Raw genomic sequence first — 26,373 nt, 5'->3', positions numbered from 1 at the left:
TGTTCTGGGCCTGATTCTGAGTTAGTTTGCTCTGGGGCAAATCAAGTGTAATTCCCTGCAAGCCGTGGGTGGCGGGTAACCCCCTGTTCCGACAGGCTAGCCCACTGGCCCCACCCCTTTCCCCTGAGGCCTCACTCCCACCTACTGGGCCCCCAATGCCCTCACCCCCTGTGGCTGGAAGAGCCCCAGCCTGCTTGCCACAGCTGCCAGCCAGTTTGCCCCAGCCACACTAGCTGGCCGAGCACTGGTCTGAGTACCCCTTCTCCCTGGGCCATCCCAGCTTCTAGCTGTTGGCCAGCCCGAGCACCTGGCTTCAGGGCGGGGGAGGCAACGGGGTTAGGGTTTGGCCCCCCCTTGGCCTATGATCCCTGACACACTGCTGGAAGCCAGGGCGCTACCCCAGTGCTCGCAAAAGGCATCTCGGACTCAAGCTGTCTGGCAGCAGCATGGCTCCTCCTGGAGGGACTAGGACCATTGTGGTTTGAAGGCTCTCGCTACAGCCCTGCGTGGAGTCGCACCTGCCAGAAGGGCCACAGATCTCCATGAGTTTGCAAGGCTCTAGGTCGCCTCTCGGGGGAAAGCTCCCACATGCTGCATGCACTAGGGACCCTCCAGTCTATCTCGGCTAGGGCTGCCAGGTGTCCAGTATTGACCCGGATAGTCCGGTATTTTCACCTCCTGTCCGGTAAAAAAAATTCAGAAAATACTGGACACCTAAAATGTCAGGTATTTTCTGATTTTTTTCCCAGCCAGGAGGCAAAAATACTGGACACCTGGCAACCCTACGACACACTCAGCAACCGGAGCCAGTGCCCCCCGCCCCCACTTACCTGGTTCTGCAGAGGAGCTGTCTGGCCCGGAACAGGGGGACAAGATGGCCAGCAGCTGCCTGTTAGGAGAGGCAGAGTATTCTTAAAGGGGCCACGCTGGGTTTTTTGTTTGTTTTTTTTGCTTACTAGCTCTCGGGGTCCTTTTTTTTGTTCAACAGCTTTGGTCTCCCCCCTTTTTTTTCCTCAACAGAATTTTTTTCCCGGTGGCTTGTGTGTGTGTGTGTGTGTGTGTGTGTGTGTGTGTGTGTGTGTGTTTGATATTTTTCCCGGTGGCTTTTGTGTGTGTGTGTGTGTGTGTGTGTGTGTTTGATATTTTTGGTTTAAACCATCTGGCAACCCTAGAGTGGTCACACTCACAGAGGACAGTAAATAGCATTCTGGGACTTTTAAATCTGTATTTATTCCTGCCGTATAAAAACATCTCCTCTAGGCATGCAGGAACTGCTTAATATTAAGAATAACTGAAATGTACTAATGTCAAGAGACTGAGCTGAGCCCCCCCACGGGAGAAGGGGTTACAGCTTTAGAGTGCTAACCCCAGCTCCAGAAGTGGCTTTATCGCCTTTACCCAGGGAGCCCAAGCCCAGTGTCAGAGCGATCCACAGACCGTCCAGTGGCCTCAGTGAGTGAGACTAGAGCAATGTTGTGTCTCACTTCTCGGGAGGGCTGTGAGTTTGCCACGGAGGTCACAGATTCCCTGGCTTTCTGGGACCTCTGAGGGAGCCTGTGGCCACATGGGGCATGGGGAGCAGGGCTGGGAGGGGAAACAGGAGACATGTCCCCCAGCCCTCCCCTGCCAGAGTCCCCAGGGTTCTGGGAAGCCAAGCACATTGGGAGGGTCCCAGAGGGGCTGGAAGTTCATTCCCAGTGTTCTGTCTAGTGCTGGGAGTCAGGGGGCTGATGGGGAGAAAAAGCCCCTGCTCAGGGTCTTCACACTTCCCTCACCCGGAGCCTATGGGGGCCCTGCCCTACGCTGCCTCCCCCCACTAGGCAGAGCCTGAGAGTCAGATCAGGCTCCAGCTTGCCTTACTCTCAGGGCTCCTTCCCTGCAGGCCTGCAGTTCCTCCGTCCCCATCTCTCCCGCTTAGAGTTGTGCAGTCAGAGGGGCCTTCGCAGACACAGAATCGCCCCACAGTGCTCCCCTGAGCTTTGTGGGGCAGGGCCAAGGCTTGCGACGCCGTCCCTGCCCTGGAAGGCTGGGTCTGCAGAGCTGCTTTTCACAGCCCCCACCACCAGGCACCTGCGTTGCTGCTGGGGCACTGGGCCCTTTCGCTACCTAGGAACTGTCTGGCACCACGTGACCGTCCCCTGTGGCACCATCAGTGAGCTCTGGCCAGGCAGCACATCCCTCCATCCCTTCCCTGCCCAGTCCTTGGCTCGGTGAGGTGCCTCTGCCCCGTTTGAGCAGCTCCCCTTTCCCCCGACCCATAATGGCTCCCTCTCTCTGTCACCTGTAGCTTGGGTCCAGCTTTCCCTTTGCCCTACATTCCCCTCTGCTTGTGCGACGCCTGCCCGTGCGCCTCACATGCTTCCCTGCTGGCATTCAGCAGGGAAACCTCCTATCTGGGTATCTCTGGGCCTATGTATTATTCATGCTCTCTCTTGTTCCTGGGTAAGCAAAGAAACCAAATAAATATTCATTCCAGAGGCACATAGACCCCTCCCTCGCTCCTGCCGCGGTGTGGGGCGCTCAGGGATGCAGGAGCATTCATCCAGCCGCAAAAGTGGGAAATGAATGACCTGAAAAGTAAGAGGTTATCAAGCAATTATCACAGCAATTGTTCTCTAGTCATTTGAATGAGCTGCCAGGTTCTGCTGACATATTCAATGGAGCAGGAGCAGCCGTCCAGAGTTTCACACACTGAAGAAGTCAGATCTTTTGCCAGGATCACACCAGCTCAGACTGGCGGGGGCTCAAGCCCACAGCTGGGTGATGGCGGGTGTTGCTGTAAGAGGAATTTGCTGGTCTCTGCAGAGTTCCCACTGCCACCAGCAGACCCTCCTGGCCTGGGGCAGAAAGGAGCTAATGGAAGAAAGAGAGTGGGGATGGGGGCGAGGAGAGGCGGTAGTTTTCATTGCTCCTGCTTAGGTTGGCGAGAGAGACCAGTTTTCACACTACAGGGAGCTGTCTCCCAGCCCGGATCTGAAGATGCACTCTGTGTGGCTCCACACTGGTCTCTCTCACCAGCAGAAGCAGGGCCAATAAAAGATCTTAACTCTCCCACCTTGCTCTCTAGTGTCCTGGGACTGACACAGTTGCAGCCATGCTTGATTCCACAGACAGCCACAGCCTCCGGCTTGACAGCAGGCTCAATCCAGTTCCTTTCTGTAGTAAAAGCAGCTGGGGGCTTTGGAGTGACTGCCCATGGCACCGGGGCCCATTGATGTCACTGGGCTTAGGGCCCTACATTCCTGTGAGGGCTGGACAGAGATCCAAGGCAGATAGATTAACAGTCTGCAGACTTTGGGGCTAGGATGCTGGCAGGAGTTTGGGTGTGTTGGGCAGAGAAAGCCAAGCAACGTGAGCGAGACCTGGACAGCAAGCAGAGACAGAGCTTGCTGGGCACAGAGCTCACGGCAAGAGCAGCTGCTGCTTTCTCTCTTGTGTTCAGGGGAGCAGGGCTTTGTGCATGTTTTATGGATATACAGGCTCACACCAGGAACAGACTGATCTGTATTGCCAGGTTCTTGTCTTCATGGAAACAACCCTGCTGGCAGCCCTGGAGTCCTGGTGAGCCGCTCGGGCAGGAGGGGCCTGGCTGACCTGCAAAATCAGGCAACTCCCAGAGCTGCTTATACTGGGATCTCCGCTCCCATCCAGGCCTGCCTGTGTCCAGCCCAGAAGGTCGCCCCTGCCTGTGCTTTAGGATGGATGGGCACAAGGCAGACCATGTGGGGCTGTACAAACACAGAGAGGGGTGAAGGGCAGGTCAAGCTAGGAATAGAGTGCTCTGGATCACATGGCAATCTGGGCGCAAGCACCCCCCCCCCCCATTTTATGGCTGGGCTCAGCAAAGGGAAGGACCAGGGACCCAGGTCACAGCCTGTCAGTGCCTGCCTGGGGACTACTGGGAGTGACACACATTCAGGCAGGAAAGAAGGCATGCCTTCTTGGCAGGAACCACCGGAACAATTTGCCAAGGGACGTGGTGGCTTCTCCATCACTCACCACGTTAACAACAAGCTGGTGCTTTTCTGGAAGCCCTGCTCTAGAAATGACCGGGGGTAGGACTCTGGCCAGTGTGGTGCAGGGGAGCTGAAAGGGCCCTTCTGGCCTTGGAATCTCGCCCTCCTTTGGGCCAGCTCTGCATTTGCCTTTTGCAGGTGAAGCTGAGAGGTGGTGGCTAGCCCCTGGGGACTGGTTTCTTGCCACACTGTCACCTCTCACTGAATATCTGCAGCTAGGGCCAGCCTCTTCCCCACTTGCTCCTGCCAGGCACCTAGCATCCCTGCTCCGCCTGGGCCAGACAAGGGCCACAAAGCCTGAGTAGAGCTGCGATGGCTCCAGCTTTGCAGGGCAGAGTGAGTCCTGCCATCAGAAGCTGTAAGCGCTTTCCAGAGGAAGCTTATACCATCCATTGCAGATCATCTGCCTTTCATCTCCCTCCTCTCCTGTTCTGAGCTGCGCCGGGCCCCTCGTCTGCTCTCCGCCCCATGCAATCAGCAGTGCCGTGATTGCTTCTGTCGGGTCCATCTCCGCGCCTGGATGCCATTCCGCCCTGCCCCCACTTCATGGCCGGGCCAAGCAGCTCACTTGTCGCAAGTGAGATTTAATGAGCTCTGGCTGAGGGAGATTTATTCCAAATGGCGCATTCGGCCTGGGTCTCTCCCCCACCTCAATTCCCTCTCCAGGCATCAGGCCCCTTGATTGCCGCTTGTCTCCAGCACGCCCTCCGCTCACCCATTGCTGCGCCAATGCAGATGGATCACGGGTTATTAGCCTGCTGCAGCCGCTCTCTCTTCTGCCCACTTCAGCTGCAGCTCATTGTCTCCTGTCTCAGGACTGCAAGGGCTGTCACGGGCGCTCAGCTCTGTGGTTCACACAGGGCCCATCCTGCGTGGTCCCGGTGCAGCTGATCTCAGTGCCCAGGCGCCAACCCCTCGCTAAGGTTGCTGCCGAGATTAGCGTTGCCAGATGGTTTAACCAAAAATACCGAACACCCCCACCCCACACAAAAAAACACCAGGGAAAAAATTCTGTTGAGGGGGAAAAAAAAGGTGGAGACCAAAGTTGTTGAGGAAAAAAAAAAGAAAGATTCCAAGAGTTATTAAACTTAATTAATTAATTAATAATAAAACAGCATGGCCCCTTTCGGAGTGTGTGCAGAGTCAGAATAGGGATAGGAACAGCGGAGCGGTTGAGCACTAAGACCCAGGGAAGGCATTGCTTCCCCTTGGTCTTTAGGCTTTTTGCCGGCAGACATTTTGTTTTCTTGGTCAAGCCAGAATGCAGCTTCCCAGTGGAATCAGGTAAGCAGGGGGTCCAGGGGCGGGTGGCTGGGGGTATCAGGGGTCTGAGGAGGGGAGGCCAGGGGCTGGGCCCAGTTGCCAAGTGTGTTGTAGGGTTGCCAGGTGTCTGGTATTTTCGCCTCCTGGCCGAGAAAAAAAATGAGAAAATATCGGACATTTTAGGTGTCTGGTATTTTCTGAATGTTTTTACCGGACAGGAGGTGAAAATACCAGACTGTCTGAGTCAATACTAGACACCTGGCAACCCTAGTTTTCAGAGCGGCGAAAGTCAACAAAGGCAACAGGAGCATCATTTCCAAAGGAGCAACTGGCTGTCGGGTGGAGAATGCAGCCCCCTCTTGGGGGCCCCCGAAGGCTTCCTGGCCTTGCCAGAGACTCTTTTCCTAGTTACTGAGGTTCTTAAAGAAATGTGGCAGTGGATCATTTTTGTTTGCCCCTGAATGATGGTAGCAACAGAACATCACTGACATTTCAAAGCATCCATATATTTAACGTTAATTGAAATCTTGTGTATAGGTTCTATCTCAACAAATGAATTGTTAATGGAGCTAAGTTATTAGCAATTGTTGTATCTAGGTCTTACGATTACATAGGCCATAAACAGGCCAGGTCAACAGTCTTTTAAGTGAAACTATTGTGACATCAAAGGCAAATCAACCAATCACAATCTTTCCTCTACAGCTACATTGCATGCAACAATTCTAATAGTTATTAAGGGACTTGGTGGTATGAGGGAGACTGGACACATGACAGGATTTCTAACTGGCGCAGCCACTGCTGCTCTGTAAAGATTCTGCAGCTGAACACTAGTTTCTGAGTTCCGAAAGCACGCACCACACCTCGTGCCTCTCAGATTTTGGGAAGCGTTTCAGATTCTTACACCTGGGTTTGAGTTCTGTGGCTATCATTAGAAATCTCACCTTGGCCCTTTTTTAGTGACTTTATCTGCAGTGAAATTGTCCTTACAACAAACATGAATTATTTGGCAGAATGCAGGTAAAACAGAGCAGGAGTTCAGTTGATGAGGCAATTAATGCATTTTTAATGAACATCATCAGCATAGAGGCATGTCCATTGGAATGGTGGCCAAAGCATGAATGTTTAGCACATCTGTCAAATAAATACCCTGCAATTCCAGCTACAACACTTTCAGGTGACATTATTAACAAGAAGCAGGCAAAAGTATCTCTGAAATTGTAAACAAACTTGTTTGAGCAGTTGTCTGAACAAGAAGTAGGACTGAGTGGACTTACAGGCTCTAAAGTTTTGCATTGTTTTAATTTTTAATGCTGTTATATTTGTACTTAATTCTACATTTGTAAGTTTAAGTTTAATGATAAAGAGATTGCACTACAGGACTTGTATGAAGTGAATTGAAAAATACTTGCTTTTGTTTTTATAGCATAAATATTTGTAATCAAAATATCAAAGAGAGCATTGCATACTTTGTATTCTGTGTTGTAATTTAAATCAATACATTTTAAAATGTAAAAAACATTCAAAATATTTAAATAAATGTTATTCAATTATTGTTTATCAGTGTGATTAGTGCTGGGGCGACAATACTATGTAATGGGGAGACCCGGGGAAGGGACCAGTCCCTGAATTCCAATGTATCTGTGTTGTGAGGGCTCTCTCTGCACTCTAGTCTGTTTTCCTGTTAGTCCTGCCTTGATGTGCAGGAGGCTACCACAGTCATGCCATGGGGAGCTTTCTAGCACTGATGGGGTCATGAATCTTGAAGCAGCAGTGACATTTGGGCCAAACAACTTACTAGTGAGAACTCCTGATCCATAAACCCAGTCTCGTTTCTGCCACTGACTCCTTATGAGCTCAGCCACTGAGAATGGAGCAGTCTCAGTGGGCTCTGCAGAGGATCTATGCTGTGACGGGGCACGGCAGGGCCAGGGGGCTTTTCACGGGGTCTGATTTGGCCATCCCTGGGGGGCAGCATATTCACATGACTAGGCCCACGGCCTGCAGGGTGCTGGTTGTAGGAGTGGGTTATGGCTCATCACGCATGTTGCAGAGACGGGCTTTTGAGCCCCCTAGTGCTCCAGCCAGTATGCCCACTGATTCCTAAGGCAAGACACTGGCCCGCTTTGGGTAACTAGGCCGGGCATGCCCCCCAGTGCAGAGGGAGCCGGGCTGGGCGGGCCCTTTGCTCTTTAAGTATCAGAGGGGTAGCTGTGTTAGTCTGAATCTGCATAAACAACGAGAAGTCCTGTGGCACTTTATAGACTAACAGATTTATTGGAGCATAAGCTTTCGTGGGCAAAAACTGACTTCATCAGATGCATGTCATCTGACAAAGTGGGTCTTTGCCCACAAAAGCTTATGCTCCAATGAATCTGTTAGGGTACGTCTAGACTACATGGCTCTGTCGACGGAGCCATGAAACTAGTTTACCCGACATAGTCAATGAAGTGGGGATTTAAATAATCCCCGGCTTCATTAAAATAAAAATGGCCGCTGCGCTGTGCAGACAATCAGCTGATCCGGCACAGCGCGGCAGTCTAGATGTGGATCAGTCAACAAGGGAAGCCTTTGTTGACCGCTCCCTTATGCCTTGTGAAACGAGGTTTACAGAAGAGGTCGACAAAGGCTTCCTGGTAGGCCTGAGCTGTCCTGGCATATTAAGGACCTGTCAGGAAGCAATAATAATGGGCAAAGGGGCATTTCCCATGAGAGACAGAGGGTCTGCGTGGTGCTGGAAAGAGGAGAATTCCCTATAACAGGCTGGAGGCAGGTGAGGAGGCCTGAAGGCAGAGCAAGAGGAGATCTGGGTATAAATCTGCTAAGCAGGAGACACAGCTTCCAGCCAGTGTGGGGAAAGGACCCTTCCAATAGGCTTCAAACAGCAAAATGAACAGGTTTGGGGGATGGGGTCGGGAGCAGCAATTTCTGCAGCAGGGAGCGAAGAAGCAAAACTCCATCCAGGGGGAGAATGGCTGCCAGGGGACAGGGGGAAGGGAAAGGAGAAACTCCTCCAAAATGTCTGCATTGGAGGGGGAATGGCAAGAGCAGCCCAGCTCACCCGTGATGAGCTCCCAGCCATAGGGCTCCCCAACACTGCAGGATCTTTGCAGCTCTCACTGCCCCAGGGACACTCCCTGCTGCTCTCCCAGCATCAGAGGCCTTGGGTGGAGTCTTGCCTGGCCAGGCTCTTGCTGTGGGGCTGGGACATGCACAGGGACTGGTGAGGGGTTAGTATACAGTGATCACGCTGGTGGGCTGGGCCAGAGCCAGAAAGCAAGCCGTGGCCTGCTTCTCTGCCACTCCATTCCTGATACGGGGCGGGAGGGTGCCCTAAAGTGACTGGGTACCTGGGACCCTACAAGCCCTAAGGGTGGCATGTAACACATGGCTGGAAGCCACACGGATCAGTGCTATGTCGCATCATGCCCATCCAGGAAGCCTGCTGATACAGACTGGACACACATGTGTAATGTCATGTCTGGCGAGTGGCGCTATGCCACGCTTGAACCAGACAGAGGCATGTGGTTCTGTCTGCCCGAATGTGTCACCGGTGGGAGGCCAAAACCCAAGAACAGCAGATTGACGTGCACACTGAACAAATCCATCCAGAAAGCCAGGAAAACCACTTCAGCATGCAGCCAAGAAAGCCTCCTGCCTATGAAGCAAGCCAGGGAGCATTGGGAAGAGACAAGGAGGGAGAAAAGGCCATATTGGCCTCCTCCCTGGGAGGGACTAATGGGGCCAGAGCCCTGGATGTCACAGAATGACAGGTCCTTCAGCCAAGGGGGCTGAAGTGTGCGGGAACTGAATAGAGAGGAAAAACCTGGGTATTTTTGGAATTTGTTGAGCCCTACCAGTTCTCTCCAAATCGGAGGGCAAAAAAACTCTCTCATCTGAATGGAAACAGAAAGTCCTGGATTCACATGACTCCAAGAGCTGGGGATTTAAGAAAACCACTAAACAGCAGCAGGTTCATGATGACTCTTGAGTGTTGGCCGCCTGCATGGAAAGCAGCAATTTTACCTGCATTTCCTGGTCAGGTTAGAGGCCCACTCCGGCAGTTGCCAGCTGGGGACAATTATGTGAGGGTGTGAAGGGAACAAAGCAGCTTTTTTTCTGCTTTAATAAACCATGATAAACGAGGAAACTTCTGTGGTGGGTGACAAATGAAGGTCCTTGCTGCAGGGTAAGTATCACCTCGGTTAGGAGCAGGCCCCGTGCTTGGTGCTGGCTTCACACCTGGCTTTGGAGGGTGAGGAGGGAGGCGGTATCTTTCTGAGCAGTCACCGCTCATGGCCTAATACACCTGGCGTTTCCTGAAGCCCTCAGGGGAGGGGAAGCAGCCAGATGGAGTGACAGGATACAGGAGTGGAGGTGCCCATGCATCCGCCCAGGGGATCTACCTACGGCCAGCAGCCTCTCACCTTTCTTCCATCTGGAGCAGTTCCTGCATTCTCAGCGCTATACTGGACACCAGCATCACAATAAACAGTGCAAAGACCAGGGGAGGCTGGTGTTGGGTGTATGTACCTCCGTAAAGGACAGTTATTTATAGTCCAGCACAGAGGTGTTTGTGACAAGCGGGACCTGTGATATTTAATCATAGAATCATAGATTCCTAGACTGGAATGGACCTTGCGAGGTCATCAAGTCCAGTCCCCTGCCCTCACAGTAGGACCCAGCTCCGTCTAGATCATCCCTGATAGGTATCTGTCTAACCTGCTCTTAAATATCTCCAGTGATGGAGATTCCACAACCTCCCTAGACAATTTATTCCAGTGTTTAACCACCCTGACAGGCAGGAACATTTTCCTAATGTCCAACCTAAACCTCCCTCGCTGCAGTTTAAGCCCATTGCTTCTTGTCCTATCCTCAGAGGCCAAGGAGAGCAATTTGTCTCCCTCCTTTGTGTAACACCCTTTTAGATACTTGAAACCCGCTATCATGTCCCCTCTCAGTCTTCTCTTTTCCAAACTACACACCAGTTCTTTCAGTCTTTTCTCATAGGTCATGTTTTCTAGACCTTTCATCATTTTTTATGCTCTTCTCTGGACCTTCTCCAATGTCTCCACATCTTTCTTGAAATGTGGTGCCCAGAACTGGACACAAGACTCCAGTTGAGGCCTGATCAACGCAGAGTAGAGCGGAAGAACGACTTCTCGCAGGAGTGGCCCAAGGCTGGTTTCGGCAGCTGGTGCCCCCCCCCCCCCCGCTCCCCCGCTTGACCGTCAATGGCCATGATGTCATCATCGGGCACCCAGGCCAGCGGCGCATTAGGCAACTGCCTAGTTTGCCGAGGCTCACGGGCCGCCCCTGACTTCTCATGTCTTGTTCACAATACTCTTATTAATGCATACCAGATTCATGTTTGGCTTTTTTTTTTTTGCAACAGTGTCACACTGTTAACTCATATTTAGCTTGTGATCCATTATGATCCCTAGATCTCTTTCTGCTGGACTCCTTCCTAGACAGTCGCTTCCCATTCTCTGTATGTGAAACAGATTGTTCCTTTCTAAGTGGAGCACTTTGCATTTGTCTTTTATTAAACTTCATCCTATTTACCTCAGACCATTTCTCTAATTTGTTCAGATCATTTTGAATTATAACCCTATCCTTCAAAGCACTTGCAACCCCTCCCAGCTTGGTATCATCTGCAGACTTAATAAGCGTACTCTGTATGCCGATATCTAAATCGTTGATGATGATATTGAACAGAACCGGTCCCAAAACAGACCCCTGCGGAACCCCACTTGTTATACCTTTCCAGCATGATTGTGAACCGTTAATAACTACTCTCTGAGAACAATTATCCAGCCAGTTATGCACCCACCTTACAGTTGCCTCATCTAAGTTGTATTTGCCTAGTTTATTGATAAGAAGGTCATGCAAGACCATATCAAATGCCTTACTAAAATCTAGGTATACTACATCCACTGCTTCTCCCTTATCCACAAGACTTATTATCCTATCAAATTGGTTTGACATGATTTGTTCTTTACAAATCCATGCTGGCTGTTACCTATTATCTTATTTTCTTCCAGATGTTTGCAGATAAATTCCTTAATTACTTGCTCCATTATCTTCCTAGCACTGAAGTTAAACTGACTGGTCTATAGTTTCCTGGGTTGTTCTTATTTCCTTTTTCATAGATGAGCACTAGATTGAGCACTAGATGAGCACTAGAGTTTCCTCCCATGAGCACAATACATTTTGTGTTGTGCTCCAGTACTACGTTTGTGGCTTGTTTGGATGTGCCACTGTGGCACCCAAGTTATAAATAAGTATGGGTATGTCTACACTACAGCACTAATTCGAACTAAGCTAATTCGAACTAGTGCATCTAGACCTAAAAACTAGTTCGAATTAGCATTTTGCTAATTCGAACTAGCGTGTCAACATTGAGTGGATCCTGAACCGGGGTTAAGGCTGGCCGGAAGCAGTGCCGGCAGGGCATCAGATTAGGACTTAGAGCGTGGAGCTGCTGTCTCAGGCTAGCCGAGGGCTGTGCTTAAAGGGACCCGACCCCCACCCCGGACAGACAGTTCTCAGGGTTCCCCTCTCGCTTGTCAACCTCAATGAGAGACAGCAAAGCAGTCCTGGCTTGGAGTGCCCTGAGTGCCCACACTCGGCACATCACAGCACTCGGCCATCAGCCCGGCTGCACTTGCCGCAGGCTGCCATCCGGAGGACGGGGTCAATCGGAGGCCTGCAGGAGAGCTTCCACCCCGAGGAGCCCGCAGAGCCAGCCCAGTCCTCCCCATCGGGGGCTCGTACCCATTCCTCCCTCACCTCCTTCCACTTACCCCTCCCTAGCCCCCCTTCCTGATATACAAATTAAAGGACACGTGTGTTCAAAAATAGAAACTCTCTTTATTGAACAAAACTTGGGGAGACTGGGAAAAGGAGGTGGGAGAGGGGAAGAGAGAGGCTGGGAGAGGGGAGGGCAACTAAAATGATCAGGGGTTTGGAACAGGTCCCATATGAAGAGAGGCTAAAGAGACTGGGATTTTTCAGCTTAGAAAAGAGGAGACTGAGGGGGGATAGGATAGAGGTCGATAAAAGCATGAGTGGTGGGGAGAGGGTGCATAAAGAAAAGTTCTTCATTAGTTCCCATAATAGAAGGACTAGAGGACACCAAATGAAATGAATGGGTAGCAGGCTTCAAACTAATAAAAGAAAGTTCTTCTTCACGAAGCAAATAGTCAACCTGTGGAACTCCTTGCTGCAGGAGGCTGTGAAGGCTAGAACTAGAACAGAGTTTAAAGAGAAGTTACATAAAGTCATGGAGGTTGGGTCCATGGAGTGCTATTAGCCAGGGGGTAGAAATGGTGTCCCTGGCCTCTGTTTGTGGATGGCTGGAGATGGATGGCACGAGACAAATGGCTTGGTCATTGTCTTCGGTCCATCCCCTCTGGGGTACCTAGTGTTGGCCGCTGTCGGCAGACAGGCTACTGGGCTAGATGGACCTTTGGTCTGACCCAGTACGGCCGTTCTTATGTTTTTATGTTCTAAGCTCAGGGCTCAGGGTCGGGGGTCTCACTGGACCACCTTGATTTTCATGCACACCTGCTCCTGGGTGGCCAGGCTGGCAGCCATCCTGCCCTAGACGGCCACTTTCCTGTGCCTAGTGCGGAGGTCGTGGATGAGGTCCACGATCTCCGCACTAGACCAGGTGGGCACCCACCTCTTGCAGACCTGGGCAGGCTCCTGGGAGCTGCCAGCGTGGTCCCGGGAAGAGGCAGAGGGTTGGGTGGCAGCGGGTGGCTGGTTTGTGCCATGCCAGGTGCAGGGTCTGCTGGCTGGGTGCTGGCAGGCTTGCACCTGGCACGGGCACCGTAGCCAGCCCGTGACCCTTTAAGGGCTCCGGGGCTGGGAGGGGGGCAGACGAGTTTCCCTGTTGGTGCCCAGAGTGGCCACCAGGGCAAGCTGGGGAGGGCTAGCCTCCCACTAGTTCGAATTAAGTGGCTACACAGCCCTTAATTCGAACTACTTAATTCGAACTAGGCGTTAGTCCTCGTGGAATGAGGTTTACCTAGTTCGAATTAAGCGCTCCGCTAGTTCGAATTAAGTTCGAACTAGCAGTTTGTATGTGTAGCGCCAATTAAAGTTAATTCGAACTAATGTCTGTTAGTTCGAATTAACGTTGTAGTGTAGACATACCCTGTCTTATAAACCTCTACCTTTTCCCTCTGCTGCCATATCTCCTCCCCTTGCTCCATCAGCTCCCCTGGTGCCTGCTGCCCCCCCCCCCAAACCGTCACCCACCTCTGCTGTCCTGACTCTTGCCCTTCTCACTGCCCTCAGCCTTCCTGAGACCTGCCCCCTTCCACCAGCCTTTCTCTCCTCCCCATGCCCACTCCTCCAGTAGCCCCATTCTGATCATGTAAGCTACCCCTCCTCATCCATTCTCCTAACACCTCCCACTACACACCTGCCCTGCCTCTCTCCACTGGTGCTGGTCCCTCCCCTGCAGGTGTCTGCCCTTCTGCTTCACCCCCAGAATTCCCTGGCATTGGTCATTGTCGGCAGACAGGATACTGGGCTGGATGAACCTTTGGTCTGACCCAGTATGGCTGTTCTTATGTTATGTTCTTATATCTCTAGCTAGATTGAGCTCGTTTTGTGCCTTTGCCTTTCTAATCATGCCCCTGCATACCTGTGTTGTTTACTTATATTCTTCCTTTGTAATTTGACCTAGTTTTCACTTTTTATATGACTCCTTTTAGATTTTTAGATCATGCAAGATCTCCTGGTTAAGTCAAGATGGTCTTCTGCCATACTTTCCATCCTTCCCATACAGTGGAATAGTTTGCTTTTGGGCCCTTAATAATGTCCCTTTGAAAAACTGCCAACTCTCTTTAGTTGTTTTTCCTCTTAGTTTTGCTTCCCACGGGACCTTACCTACCAGCTCTCTGAGTTTACCAAAATCTGCCTTCCTGAAATCCATTGTCTCTGTTTTGCTGTTCTCCCTTCTACCATTCCATAGAACCATGCACTCTATGATTTCATGGTCACTTTCTCCTAAGCTGCCTTCTACTTCCAGATTCTCAACCAGTTCCTCCCTCTTTGTTAAAATTGAATCTAAAACAGCTTCCCCCCAGTAACTTTCTCAACTTTCTGAAATAAAAAATTGTCCCCAATGTAGTCCAAGAATTTATTGGATAATTAGTTCGCCTGCTGTTTAGTTTCCCAACATATGTCTGCATAGTTGAAGTGTGTGCTGGGTGGGTGTGCTGGTGACTGGACATGCTTGAGTGATGGTGTGATGGTGCTGGCGACTGCACAACAGGTGACTGGGTGGTGGTGCTGGTGACCATATTACTAGGTGACAGTGTGATGATACTGATGACTGGACAGTCGGATGATTGGGTGGCAGTACTAGTTAGTGTATCATCAGGTGACTGTTGCAGTGCTGGTGACTGCACAATTGGGGTGACTGAGTGGCAGTGCTTTTGACTGTATCAGAAGATAACTGCCTGGTGGTACTGTATCAGCACTTGACTACACACTGGGGTAGCTGTTGCGGTTCTGGTGAGTGCACACAAGGGTGGCCATTACAGTACTGGTGACTGTGCACCAGAGTGGCTGTCGCGGTGCTGGTGACTGCACATTGGGGTGGCTGTTGTTGTGCTGGTGACTGTTGTGGCGTAGTGGGGGTGCTTTCTGCGCTGTGATGGGAGATTATCATTGACTCTCCCAAATTTGTATTAACCCAGACACCCAGGCGCAGCCTCCCAGGGAGAGACAAAGGGAGGGGGGCGGAGACCAGCACCTGGCTGGGGGGCAGGGCTGGAGGAGAGTTTTAGTTTCTGGCTGGTATCATGGAGGAAGCAGCCTAAGCAAGGGGCTGGGATTTAGGGGTCCAGGCTCCCCCATCTCAAGGGGGCTGAGGCATCCTAGGCCTGCCCTGTATCCAGATTCCATCTGTGCTGGGCTGTATCCTGGAGCAGCAATAAACTCCCTCTATTCTACTGGCTGGTGGAGTCTGTTCGTGCCATTACGGGGGTGCAGGAGGCGGGAACCCCGACGTGCCGCCACAACTGTGCACTGGGATGCCTGCCCTGGTGCTGGTGACTGCACACAGGGCTGGCGTCGCGGTGCTCGTGAGTGCGCACGAGGGTGGGTGCGCTGGGGCTGAAGGGCGGTGGCAGAAGGAAGGGAGCCCAGAATTTTATTTTTCTCATGCAAAGTAGAAAGGGCATTGCAGAGCCCGGGCAGGTCATCCGGCCATGAGCTGCCACCGACCGGGGGGAAGGGGCAGTTTCACGCTGCAGGGCGGAGGCGGGGAGGAGAGCGGGCCCGGGGACACACCTGCCCGTTATGCGCTGAGGCTCCAGCACCGCTGGGCTCTGACTCCTGTGAGCGGCGCGCGGGGCAGCTCGTCCGGGCTGGTGCGATTCAGGCCTCGTCTCCCCAGCCCCGCTGAGCCACACGAGCCCCAGCGCTCCCGGGAATAGCGGCCCAGTTGCGCCGCGCCCCTCTGGATCCGGCCGCTGGACCCAGCCGAGCCTGCGGGGGGAGCGGTCCTGGCGCTGCAGCGCGCTGGGCTGGAGCCGCTGCCCCGCCCCTGCCCGCGCCCCCCGGGGCCATTAATCCCGCAATTAAACATTTATTGGCCCCCGCACCTGCTGCCAGTGTCCGGGGCCGGGCGGGAGACTGCGGCGCTGCCCGCTCAGAGCGCCGGGTGCTCGCGCGGCGCCAGGCGGCTCGCTCCGGCTCGGCCATGCTGCGCTACCTGCTCAAGACGCTGCTGCAGATGAACCTGTTCGCGGACTCGCTGGCGGGGGAGGCGGGCAACTCCTCCGAGCTGCTGCTCGCCCTCAACGCCTCGCTGCCCGCGCTGGACCTGGCCAACCTCACCCACGCCAACGGTAGGAGCGGTGGCGCCGAGCAAGTTCCCAGCCGGCGCCGGGCTGGGGAGCGGCTGTCCCGGGACAGCGGGCGGGCGGGCGGGTGCGGGGTGGCTGTCCCGGGACGGCGCGGAGGGCGGGCGGGTGCGGGGTGGCTGTCCCGGGACGGCGCGGGGGGCGGGCGGGTGCGGGGTGGCTGTCCCGGGACGGCGCGGGGGGCGGGCGGGTGCGGGGTGGCTGTCCCGGGACGGCGCGGGGGGCGGGCGGGTGCGGGGTGGCTGTCCCGGGACGGCGCAGCGGGCGGGCAGGTGCGGGGTGGCTGTCCCGGGACGGCGCAGCGGGCGGGCAGGTGCGGGGTGGCTGTCCCGGGACGGCGCAGCGGGCAGGTGCGGGGTGGCTGTCCCGGGACGGCGCAGCGGGCGGGCAGGTGCGGGGTGGCTGTCCCGGGACGGCGCGGCGGGCAGGTGCGGGGTGGCTGTCCCGGGACGGCGCGGCGGGCAGGTGCGGGGTGGCTGTCCCGGGACGGCGCAGCGGGCGGGCAGGTGCGGGGTGGCTGTCCCGGGACGGCGGGCGGGCGGGCGGGCGCGGGGTGGTTGTCCCGGGACGGCGGGCGGGCGGGCGGGCGGGCGCGGGGTGGCTGTCCCGGGACGGCGGGCGGGCGGGCGCGGGGTGGTTGTCCCGGGACGGCGGGCGGGCGGGCGGGCGGGCGCGGGGTGGCTGTCCCGGGACGGCGCGGCGGGCGGGGTGCGAGGCGTCCAGCCCGTGTCTCTACTCCGGGCAGGGAGCTGGGACCCGCCTCCGGGGTTTCGGCGCTTTAGTCCCATTTTTAAACGTGACCGAGGCATTAGCTCGCTCTCACTAACCGCCGGTCCCCGGGTGACTTGGACGCGCCAAAGGGCGGCTGCGCAGGGGCCGCTCCTGGCCGTGGCTGATGCCAGGCGAGCCCCATGCCCGCGGGGGGCGCTGCAATAGGGGGTTCGGCCGGAGGTGGGTGCACCCGAGGCTCTCTGGGCCTTTGCCCGGCTTCGCACCTGTCCCCGCTCCCGCTGGGAAGCGCCGTTTCGGACGCGGAGGTGGCACGTGGACGGGCCAGCGGGGCTGGAGGAGACTTGCCGGACCGGGCGGCTGCTGGCTGGGGAGGCCCGCGGGGCTCTGGAGAGGCTGCGAGGCGTCGGGACTGCGCTCGGGAGCGGGGCCCGAGGAGCCCCTAGGAGGTCGGGTCCCAGCTGGGCGGGGAACGCGGCTCCCTCCGGTAGCTCAGCCCGGGAGCTTGCGCCTGTTTGGGGGCCCCGCGGCACAAGCGGCCCGGCCCGATTCGGTTCTTGCAAAGCTGCCCAGGCCTGCCGGCTGCGCAGAGCCCGCTCCTGCCCCAAGGGAGCGCCCACCCGCCGGCGCCGAGCCAGGAGCACCCGGAACGGATCGCACCTCCCGGGCCGGGCACCTTCCCCTCCCTGGGGCGCGTTTCCCCGCAGCCGGGGGGAGCCGGGAGCTGCTGTTTGCGGGGCTCGAGGCTTTGCCTCGCCGGGATCTCAGCTTCCGCCCGGCACAGCTGGGACACTGAGGCAGCCGAGCTGCCCTGCCCCGCGGCTCGGCGAGTAGCACGGGGGCGGGGCAGGAGCCGGAGTGCGGTAGCCCTTGGCGGGGGACTTTCCCGGGAAGCAGCCCCTGGGGCCCCCTCACTGGGCGCTTTCCCTGCCGGGCCAGGAGCGGGCAAGCCGGATTGTGTAAGGGTGGATCGGGAGGGGGCGAGATGTCCCAACGCCCCTGAGAGCAGGGTCCGGCCGCTCCCCCGCTGGGCCACACCGGGGGATCCCCCTTTGTCTGCGCCTTACCGGCCCCCCCCCCCGATACTTCCCTGCAGCTCTTCCGCCCCCCTCCCCCGACCTGGGGCTGGAAGTGTCGGGTGAGGGGCTGGGGCAGAGCTGTGTGGAGAGCCTGGAGCTGTGGGGGGACGGGTTAGGGCGGAGCTGTGTGGGGAGCCTGGGGCTGTGGGGGGACAGGAGTAGGGCGGAGCTGTGTGGGGAGCCTGGGGCTGTGGGGGGACAGGGGTAGGGCGGAGCTGTGTGGGGAGCCTGGGGCTGTGGGGGGACAGGGGTAGGGCGGAGCTGTGTGGGGAGCCTGGGGCTGTGGGGGGACAGGGGTAGGGCGGAGCTGTGTGGGGAGCCTGGGGCTGTGGGGGGACAGGGGTAGGGCGGAGCTGTGTGGGGAGCCTGGGGCTGGAGCAGCAGCAGGGAAGTTTGACATTTAAATGGCAGCAGATACAGATACTTTGCATCACGGGGTTTTTACGCAGATGGCGTGCGGGGCTGGCCGGGCCCATCCCGGGGGTCTCTTGTTGCACTCCAAGTCCCAGAAGGCGGGAGGAAAGTGAATGTCCTGTCACTGTCCAAGAGGGTGAACAGGGTGACCCAGCTAATTCTGGCCTGTCAGCCTGCCAAGGAGCCTGGGCACCACAATGGAGCGCCTGAGGCAGGCCTTGCTGAATAAAGCCGCAAGGAAAAGCAGGATAATTGGTGCCAGCCAACAGGGGCTTATGGAAGTTAAATCCTGTCAAGCTAAATTGAGCCTTTTCCTGCTGAGATTGCAGGTGATAAAGGAAGCAGCGTCGGTTTCATATCCCCAGAGCTCTGACTTAGCGCTGCGGGCCATTGGGCAAACCCCTAGCACAATATGAAATGACCATGGCGCACAGGGCAGGGATTAAAAGCTGGTGCCGGCTCAGTCTCCCCCTGGCTCTGTAAGTCACCGAGCAGGAGTGTTTCTAGCGGGCCTCGCAGGGCTCGGCCCAACGCTATTTAAGCATTTCCTAATGAGCTGGAAGAGAACATAAAATCACCGCTGAGCGAGGGAGTGGTAACTAACAAAGGGCACAGTCCCTGAGAGAGTGATCTGGTGCCCAAGTGGTGTCCCCAGTGACTGCGGGCCCTGGGGCGCTAATTTCCCTGCCCTAGTGATGGGGAGCAGGCTTTTCTTAACAAGCAGTAGCCGGGAGAATTGTTTTCCTTGGGGGGGGGGTAGTATCTCGAGCAGGGAGCGGATGCTGGTTTCATAGAACCATAGAATCTCAGGGCTGGCAGAGACCTCATGAGTTGAGTCCAGCCCCCTGCCCAAAGCAGGACCAACCCCAAATCAATCAACCCAGCCAGGGCTTTGTCCAGCCAGGACAACCTCCAGGGATGGAGATTCCACCCCCTCCCTAGGGAACCCAGCCCAGTGCTTCACCCCCTCCTAGGGAAATAGTTTTTTCCTAATCTCCAACCTAGACCTCCCCCCCCTTCCCGTCCTCCGTGTTTGTTATGCAGCATGGAAAGCAGGGCTATACCAGGGATCTCCACAGCCTCCTCTGTGCTGGACATGGATGCAAAGAAACCATTTAACATCTTTACAATGTCCTCATCCTCCTTAACTGTGCCCTTTGTCCCTAGCTGTCCAGTGCCAACAAGCACTCTCACGGGCACCTTGCTGCTGACTGAGATTTTCGCCTCTGCTCGTTCTTATGCCTTTGGTGATTTGCTGGTTGGAGTCTCTATTGCATCCTAATTTCCACTGTACATTTCCCTGGCTGGGGATCCTGAGCTCAGGGCACATGCCTTTAGTCATCTGATCCGTGACCCAGAGCTGGCTCCCGAGCCCCATGTGTGACCAGGCAGGTGTGTGTCTGGCTTACCTGCCTCCTTGTGGGTTGGGGTGTGACTGTGCCTTCAGAGCTTGGGATGGGTTCTTTCTTCACCTTTGTGCAGGTTCAGCGGGCTTAATTCCCTCACTTCTGTCCTCAGGGCTTTCTGATGAGCCTCTCCATTTTCAGATCTCCTGTTCTGGAGCCTTGTGGCTCCTGACTACACTGGTCCCTTCCTCCACCAGCCAGGCTGGGCTCAGAGCTGAGTCTCCCGGTGAAACGAGGTCGGGGTAACGCATTGCTCAGGGCAGGGGGTAAAGGGCCCATGCTGCTCCCCGGAGCTCGCGCTATGTAGACAGTGAGGTTTTTCCCGTCACCCTGGCCATCGCCTCTCAGGGAGGGGGAGCGCGGCTGCAGCCCTGAGTTACACCGTGGGAACTTGACAGCTGCTCCCTCCTGAACCAGCTCCTGTGTGGCTGTCGGGTTTGGGTGGTGTGTCCCTTGCCTGCTCCCACAGCTGTTCCTGGGGCAGTCGGTTACAGTGTCTGTCTCCTGCCCTACATGAGGTTTGGCTCCTGTCCCCATTGCTAGCGCTGTATTTAATGCTGCCTCCCAGCCTCCCCATGCTTCAGCCTGTCCCAGCCCTCGGCTTGCAGCTGGCACAGCGCCCCAGCCAAGCCTGGCTAGCTTCCTAGCACTTGAGATTTGCCTCCCTACAGATTCTACTTTGGGCTCCAAATGAAGCCTAATCCGAACTATCTAGTCCGTGCCGCGTGTAGCCGCGCGGCACGGGGTTTGCACTAGCCGGCTTTTAAAAATGGCGGCGCCGGCTTTATGCTAATGAAGCCCGGGAAATTCAAATCCCGGGCTTCATTAGCAAGTTCGGTATGCATACATTACCCCCCTAGTTCGAACTAGGGGGGTAGTGTAGACATACCCTATTTTCTTAAATGCTAGCAAATATATATATATATAGGTCTTAAAAATGGTTACAGGAAAAAAAAGGTAAAGATAGAAAATAGAAATAATGGTACCAAGTGAAGGCTTAATCTTTAAAGAGCTCTAACACTATGTATATATATACTTAAACAAAGGACCACATCCAGGTACAATTTTTACCCCCTTCTGTGCCTCTCGACTCCAGCGTGTCAGGCCAGGGTCGTCCCTCAATTCCTCGGAAAGACAAATACGAGGTGGGCGTCTCCTCTGGAACCTCGGGAGGTCAAACACCAAACCCGACCAGCAGATAGGTGGTAGATTGACGCTCAGAGTAAGTGTGCTGCTGGACTCATCTTTATCCCCCTGGGGGCCCGTATTCTCTTTCTTATCTTAAGATGCCAAATTGTACTGGTCCGTTTTGTGGCGCCAGTTCTTACAAGCAAGTTTCAAGTTAATTTACACTTGTAAGAGAGGAAGATAGCTAAATTAGGAGTGCTGGATGTTCTTGCTGGGCAGGAGATTCCTCCCCCCCCGCGGACGGCTGTGTGTTCGTATCAATATGGGTTAAGTCAAGGGCACTTCTGTGCAGCCTCTTGGTCAGCGATTAGTTTGACCACCCTCTTATCTCTGCTTACAGTTGTCCATGGTCACTGAGCCAGCATATCTGAACCTCCTGCTCCAAGGTTTTCAAAGATCATGCTGTTTTTCACTGCTCTGTGTGCCCTGCATGCTTTCAAGCAGACAAAGATGGATGTTAAAATGGGGGTTCATGTCTGGCTACAGAGAGGTCCAGGTTGGATATTAGGAAAAACTATTAAACTAGGAGGGTGGTGAAGCACCGGGCTGGGTTCCCTAGGGAGGTGGTGGAGTCTCCATCCCTAGAGGTGTTTAAGTCTCGGCTTGACAAAGCCCTGGCCGGGTTGATTTAGTTGGAATTGGTCCTGCTTTGAGCAGGGGGCTGGACTTGATGACCTTCTGAGGTCTCTTCCAGATCTATGGTTCTATGATTCTATGAACCCTTTCTAATGCCAAAATATCTTTTTTGAGGTAAGGATACCACATCTGTACACAGTATTCAAGATGTGGGCGTACCATAGTTTTATACAGGGGCAGTAAGATATTCTGTGTCTTATTTTCTATCCCTTTTTTAATAATTCCTAGCATCCTAATTGCTTTTTTGCCTGCCGCTGCACACTGCGTGGAGGTTTTCAAAGAACTATCCATGATAACTCCAAAATGTCTTTCCTGATTAGTTGTAGCTAAATTAGCCCCCATCATACTGTACGTAGAGTTGGGGTTATTTTTTCCGATGTGCATTACTTTACACTTATCCACATTCAATTTTATTTGCCATTTTGTTGCCCCATCACTCAGTTTGGTGAGATCTTTTTGAAGTTCTTCAGTCTGCTTTGGTCTTTTGCAGGGATGCAGCCAGCTGCCTGCTGCACCTGCAGGGGTGGCATGGAGGGACGTGTAGTTGGGAACCACAGTGCCGCGCCCCTGCTGCCAGGTTTCCACTCTCCTGTGGCACTAGCCCAGGAGGTGGGGGTGGGCAGCCAGGAACAGAGGCCAGTAAATCATGGCTCCCAGCAGGGCTGTTGGCCCCCAGCACTCACCACAGGCCAGCGACGCTGGGGCAGGCAGGGCCAGGAGCTGTACAGAGCAGCCCCTGGGGCAGATCTCGTGTGTGTTTCTTCCCCTGCTCGGTTGGTTGAGGGCAGAGTATGGGCAAAGGGCAGGGGAGACCCTCCCCTGATGCCCATCAGCCTGGCTGCATTGGCTGACCCCCGCTGGGCTCCAGTCCGGTCTGCCCCATGCGTGGGGCTCAGCAACGGGCTGGACTAGAACCAAGACAGAGCGGGAGAGGAAATGGGGGAGAAAGCCAGGGGATCTGGCCCGGCTCCTCCCATGGAGCTGGCTGCTTCCCTCGGCAGCGGAGGAGTTAATGGGCTGCTGGTCGAGGGCCGATGGCCTGGCCTGGCCAGTGCTGTGCATGGGGACCATGGCGCGTCTGGTCGCTGGGCTCGGCAACCGGCGTGCAGCCCCTCCCCGTGCACGTCCCATGCTGGGCGCTGAGCGCTGGATAATTAGCTGCAGCAGCGGGGGCTGAGCTGAGCTGGCGCTTGGCTGGCGGGGGCCCGGAGATAGCCGGGCTGCCACCTGCAGCGTGCTGGGCCTGGCTTTGAACAGGGCCCTGCAGGGGCTGCCTTTGCTGGGGCTGTGCAGCCAGGGAGACACGGCCTTGTGACATCCTCCCCATCCCTCCCAGGGCTGTGCCTGCCCTGCCGGGGGCTGCAGCAGGACGCTGGCCCTACAGGTCTGTGCAGCCAGAAACAGGCTCCAGCGCTGGGAAACTGGGAGGCAGAGTTTAATGCAGTGACAGCAATGGGGGGAAATTGCCTCCGGGAACCCCGAGTGGCTGTGAATGCGAACGTGCTGCTCGTCCAGCCGGGGCTCCGAGCTCGCCTGGCTCTGGCTTTGCCCACCCAGGGCTGGGAACATCGGAAGCCAGGAGCTGGGCTGCCGGCTGCCGGCTGCACTCAGGGGTATGAGGAAGTGCCCCTGATCCAGGCTGGGCTGCTCTTCCCACCGGCTTTCTGGGATCCACTCTTTCTGCAGCCCCTTTGTCTGCAGCTGGAACGAGGCACTTGCCAGGCAGGGCCCAGCTACCTGCTGGAGCTCTGCCAGCCAAAGCTGTATGGGCTGGAGAGCAAGGGTGGGGGTGAGCTGCCCTGGGCAGTGCTGGGGGAACCCCCCGTGGGGCTGGCTGAAGGCTGCTGTGCTCAGTCTGGCAGGGGACGTGCTGCTGCTGCCTCCCCCAGGGGGCTCTTTCTCTCTGGATGTGGGGGGTGTCTGACAGCTGGGCTGTGCCACACGCTGTTATGCCCCCCCCCATGTTGACTGTGCTTAACAGCCTGCCAGGAGCTGGGGCAGCACCCCAGTGTCAGAGCCAGGCCAGCTGTGGGGCTGCAGGATGGGTTGCTGACAGTGCCTGGGGCTCAACCCCCACGTCTGGGGTGGCAGGAAGCTGCAGGCCAGGACTGAGCGCTGGGGCATGAATCCCGGCTGGCAGAGCAGTTGGCTGCAGTCAAGCCTTGCGCATGCTGGCGCAGCTGGGTGGGTTGGGCAGGAGCCAGTGGCTAGAATAAGGGAGGGTGCAGGCTGGGACTGGGGCTCCGCAGGGTTGAGGGGTGTGCTACGAGTTGCCCACATATGCCATGGGGCTGGCTCGTCCTGCTTTGCCCTGGCAGGGTCCTTTGCATCTCTGCAGAGTAATGTGTGTCCCCTCCCCTCAGGAGTGGTAATCCCCCAGCTGGGGAGGGAGGGAGACTCTGATGTGACTTTGCCGATTGACACCCATGGTGGATCTGGCCCTGCACGTACTCATCAGGTCCCTCTAGGCCTGGGGGCTGCCTGGCAGAGACCATTGGCATCGGGCGTGCTCAGTGGGTTCTCTCCTGCAGGGCCCTGGGCTGTCAAGTGCCCCTCACGCTCTGCTGTGGGTACAGATAGCTGGGCTGGATGGCACTGAGCTCTCCCATGGGTACGGAGTCTTCAGGGATGGGCAGCTCCGGTGCTTGGACAGCAAGGCAGCTGGGCCAGCAACTCCTGGCCGTGCCCTGGCAGTGAGCCAGCTGGGCACAGGGACATGCCCAGTCAAGGCAGAGGTCACCACTAATGGAGCCGCATATAAGTGCCCGTCCCACCGGGACTCAGCCAGGAGCCTCGCACCCCCCCCAATCCTGCAGGGGGTTGGGGTGTCACATTGGGAGTGAGAGGAGAGGTGGCGGAGGCAGTAGGGCAAGCGGGAGTAGGGGACAGTGACATAAGGAGGGGGCAGTGCTGGGTAAGCAGGTGTAGTGAGGGCACTCGGGCACCACAGGACACAGACGGGGTGATGCAGTCGTGTGAGTGTAGCATGTGTGTGCAAGCACCTGTGCTTGTGTGAACACGTACCTGTGATTGGTGTTTGTGTGAGCACTCACGTGTGCGTCCCGCTCTGTCGGTGGTGGGGGCTACCTGTGCAAGGGAGGAGAGATGGAGCTGTGACCACACAGGTGTGTTAGGTACTGATGACACCCAGTGGCCATGGAAGGTAATTGCATAGGAATAGCTGAGCTGGGATATAACATGGGGCCAGCTCCTTCTGTCCACATCTGTCCATCTGCTTGTCTCAGAGGGTCTGTCTACACTACAAAGTTAATTAGAACTAACAGACGTTAGTTCGAATTAACATTCATAGACACTAGACATACAAACCGCTAGTTCAAACTTCATTCGAACTAGCGGAGCGCTTAGTTCAAACTAGGTAAACCTCATTCTACGAGGACTAATGCCTAGTTCGAATTAAGTAGTTCGAATTAAGGGCTGTGTAGTCACTTCATTCAAACTAGTAGGAAGCTAGCCCTTCCCAGCTTGCCCTGGTGGCCACTCTGGGCCAAGCCAGGGAAACTCTTCTGCCCCCCTCCCAGCCCCGGAGCCCTTAAAGGGCCACGGTTTGGTTACAGTGCCCATGCCAGGTGCAAGCCTGCCAGCACCCAGCCAGCAGACCCTGCACCTGGCACGGCATGAGCCAGCCACCTGCTGCCACCCAGCCCCCCGCCTCTTCCCAGGACCAGGCTGACGGCTCCCGGGAGCCTGCCCAGGACTGCAAGAGGCGGGCGCCCACCTGGTCTAGTGCAGAGATCGTGGACCTCATCCAGGTTTGGGGGGGAGGCCTCCAACGTCCACAATCTCCGCACTAGGCACAGAAAAGTGGCCATCTAGGGCAGGATAGCTGCAAGCCTGGCCACCAAAGGCCACATGCAAACCCAGGAGCAGGTGTGCATGAAAATCAAGTTGGTCCAGTGAGACCCCTGACCCTGAACCCTGAGCTTAGAACATAAGAACAGCCACACTGGGTCAGACCAAAGGTCCATCTAGCCCAGTAGCCTGTCTGCTGACAGCGACCAACACTAGGGACCCTGGAGGGGATGGACCGAAGACAATGACCAAGCCATTTGTCTCGTGCCATCCATCTTCAGCCTTCCACAAACAGAGGCCAGGGACACCATTTCTATCCCCTGGCTAATAGCACTCCATGGACCCAACCTCCATGACTTTATCTAACTTCTCTTTAAACTCTGTTATAGTTCTAGCCTCCACAGCCTCCTGTGGCAAGGAGTTCCACAGGTTGACTATTTGCTTTGCGAAGAAGAACTTTCTTTTATTAGTTTGAAGCCTGCTACCTATTCATTTCATTTGATGTCCTCTAGTCCTTCTATTATGAGAACTAATGAAGAACTTTTCTTTATGCACCCTCTCCACACCACTTGTGCTTTTATAGACCTCTATCATATCCCCCCTCAGTCTCCTCTTTTCTAAGCTGAAAAGTCCCAATCTCTTTAGCCTCTCTTCATATGGGACCTGTTCCAAACCCCTGATCATTTTAGTTGCCCTTTTCTGAACCCTTTCCAAGGCCAAAACATCTTTTTTGAGGTGAGGAGACCACATCTGTACACAGTACTGAAGATATGGCATATCATAGTTTTATACTTCCCCCCCCTCCTTCTTCCCCTGGCTTCCCCCTTCCAGCTCCCTCCTCCCAGGTTTCCCCCTCCCCTCTCCCACCCTTTCTCTTCCCCTCTCCCACAACTTCTTTTCCCAGTCTCCCCAGAGGTTAATCCCCCCCTCCCAGTTTTGTTAAAGA

At 55.5% G+C, this 26,373-nt stretch overlaps 1 protein-coding gene across 4 annotated transcripts in view; it reads left to right on the top strand.

Annotated features, from left to right (window-relative positions):
* Nucleotides 1-15,914: 15,914 nt before the first annotated feature.
* ROBO3 (roundabout guidance receptor 3) overlaps nucleotides 15,915-26,373 on the top strand; it is a 108,592-nt gene continuing 98,133 nt past the window's right edge. For 3 of the 4 annotated variants that reach the window (XM_089773306.1, XM_089773307.1, XM_089773308.1), the window contains exon 1: nucleotides 15,915-16,150. In XM_089773306.1, the coding sequence (XP_089629432.1) occupies nucleotides 16,003-16,150 (148 nt within the window). In that variant the 5' untranslated portion in view covers nucleotides 15,915-16,002. The remainder of the gene's footprint in view (nucleotides 16,151-26,373) is intronic. The other variant, XM_075909598.2, reaches the window with a different exon arrangement.

Source organism: Pelodiscus sinensis, chromosome 25 (genome assembly GCF_052426305.1).
Source record: "Pelodiscus sinensis isolate ZL-2025 chromosome 25, ASM5242630v1, whole genome shotgun sequence".
Classification (NCBI taxonomy): domain Eukaryota; kingdom Metazoa; phylum Chordata; order Testudines; family Trionychidae; genus Pelodiscus; species Pelodiscus sinensis.
The sequence above is the reverse complement of the archived record's forward strand: the minus strand, read 5'-3'. Positions and strand labels throughout refer to the sequence as shown.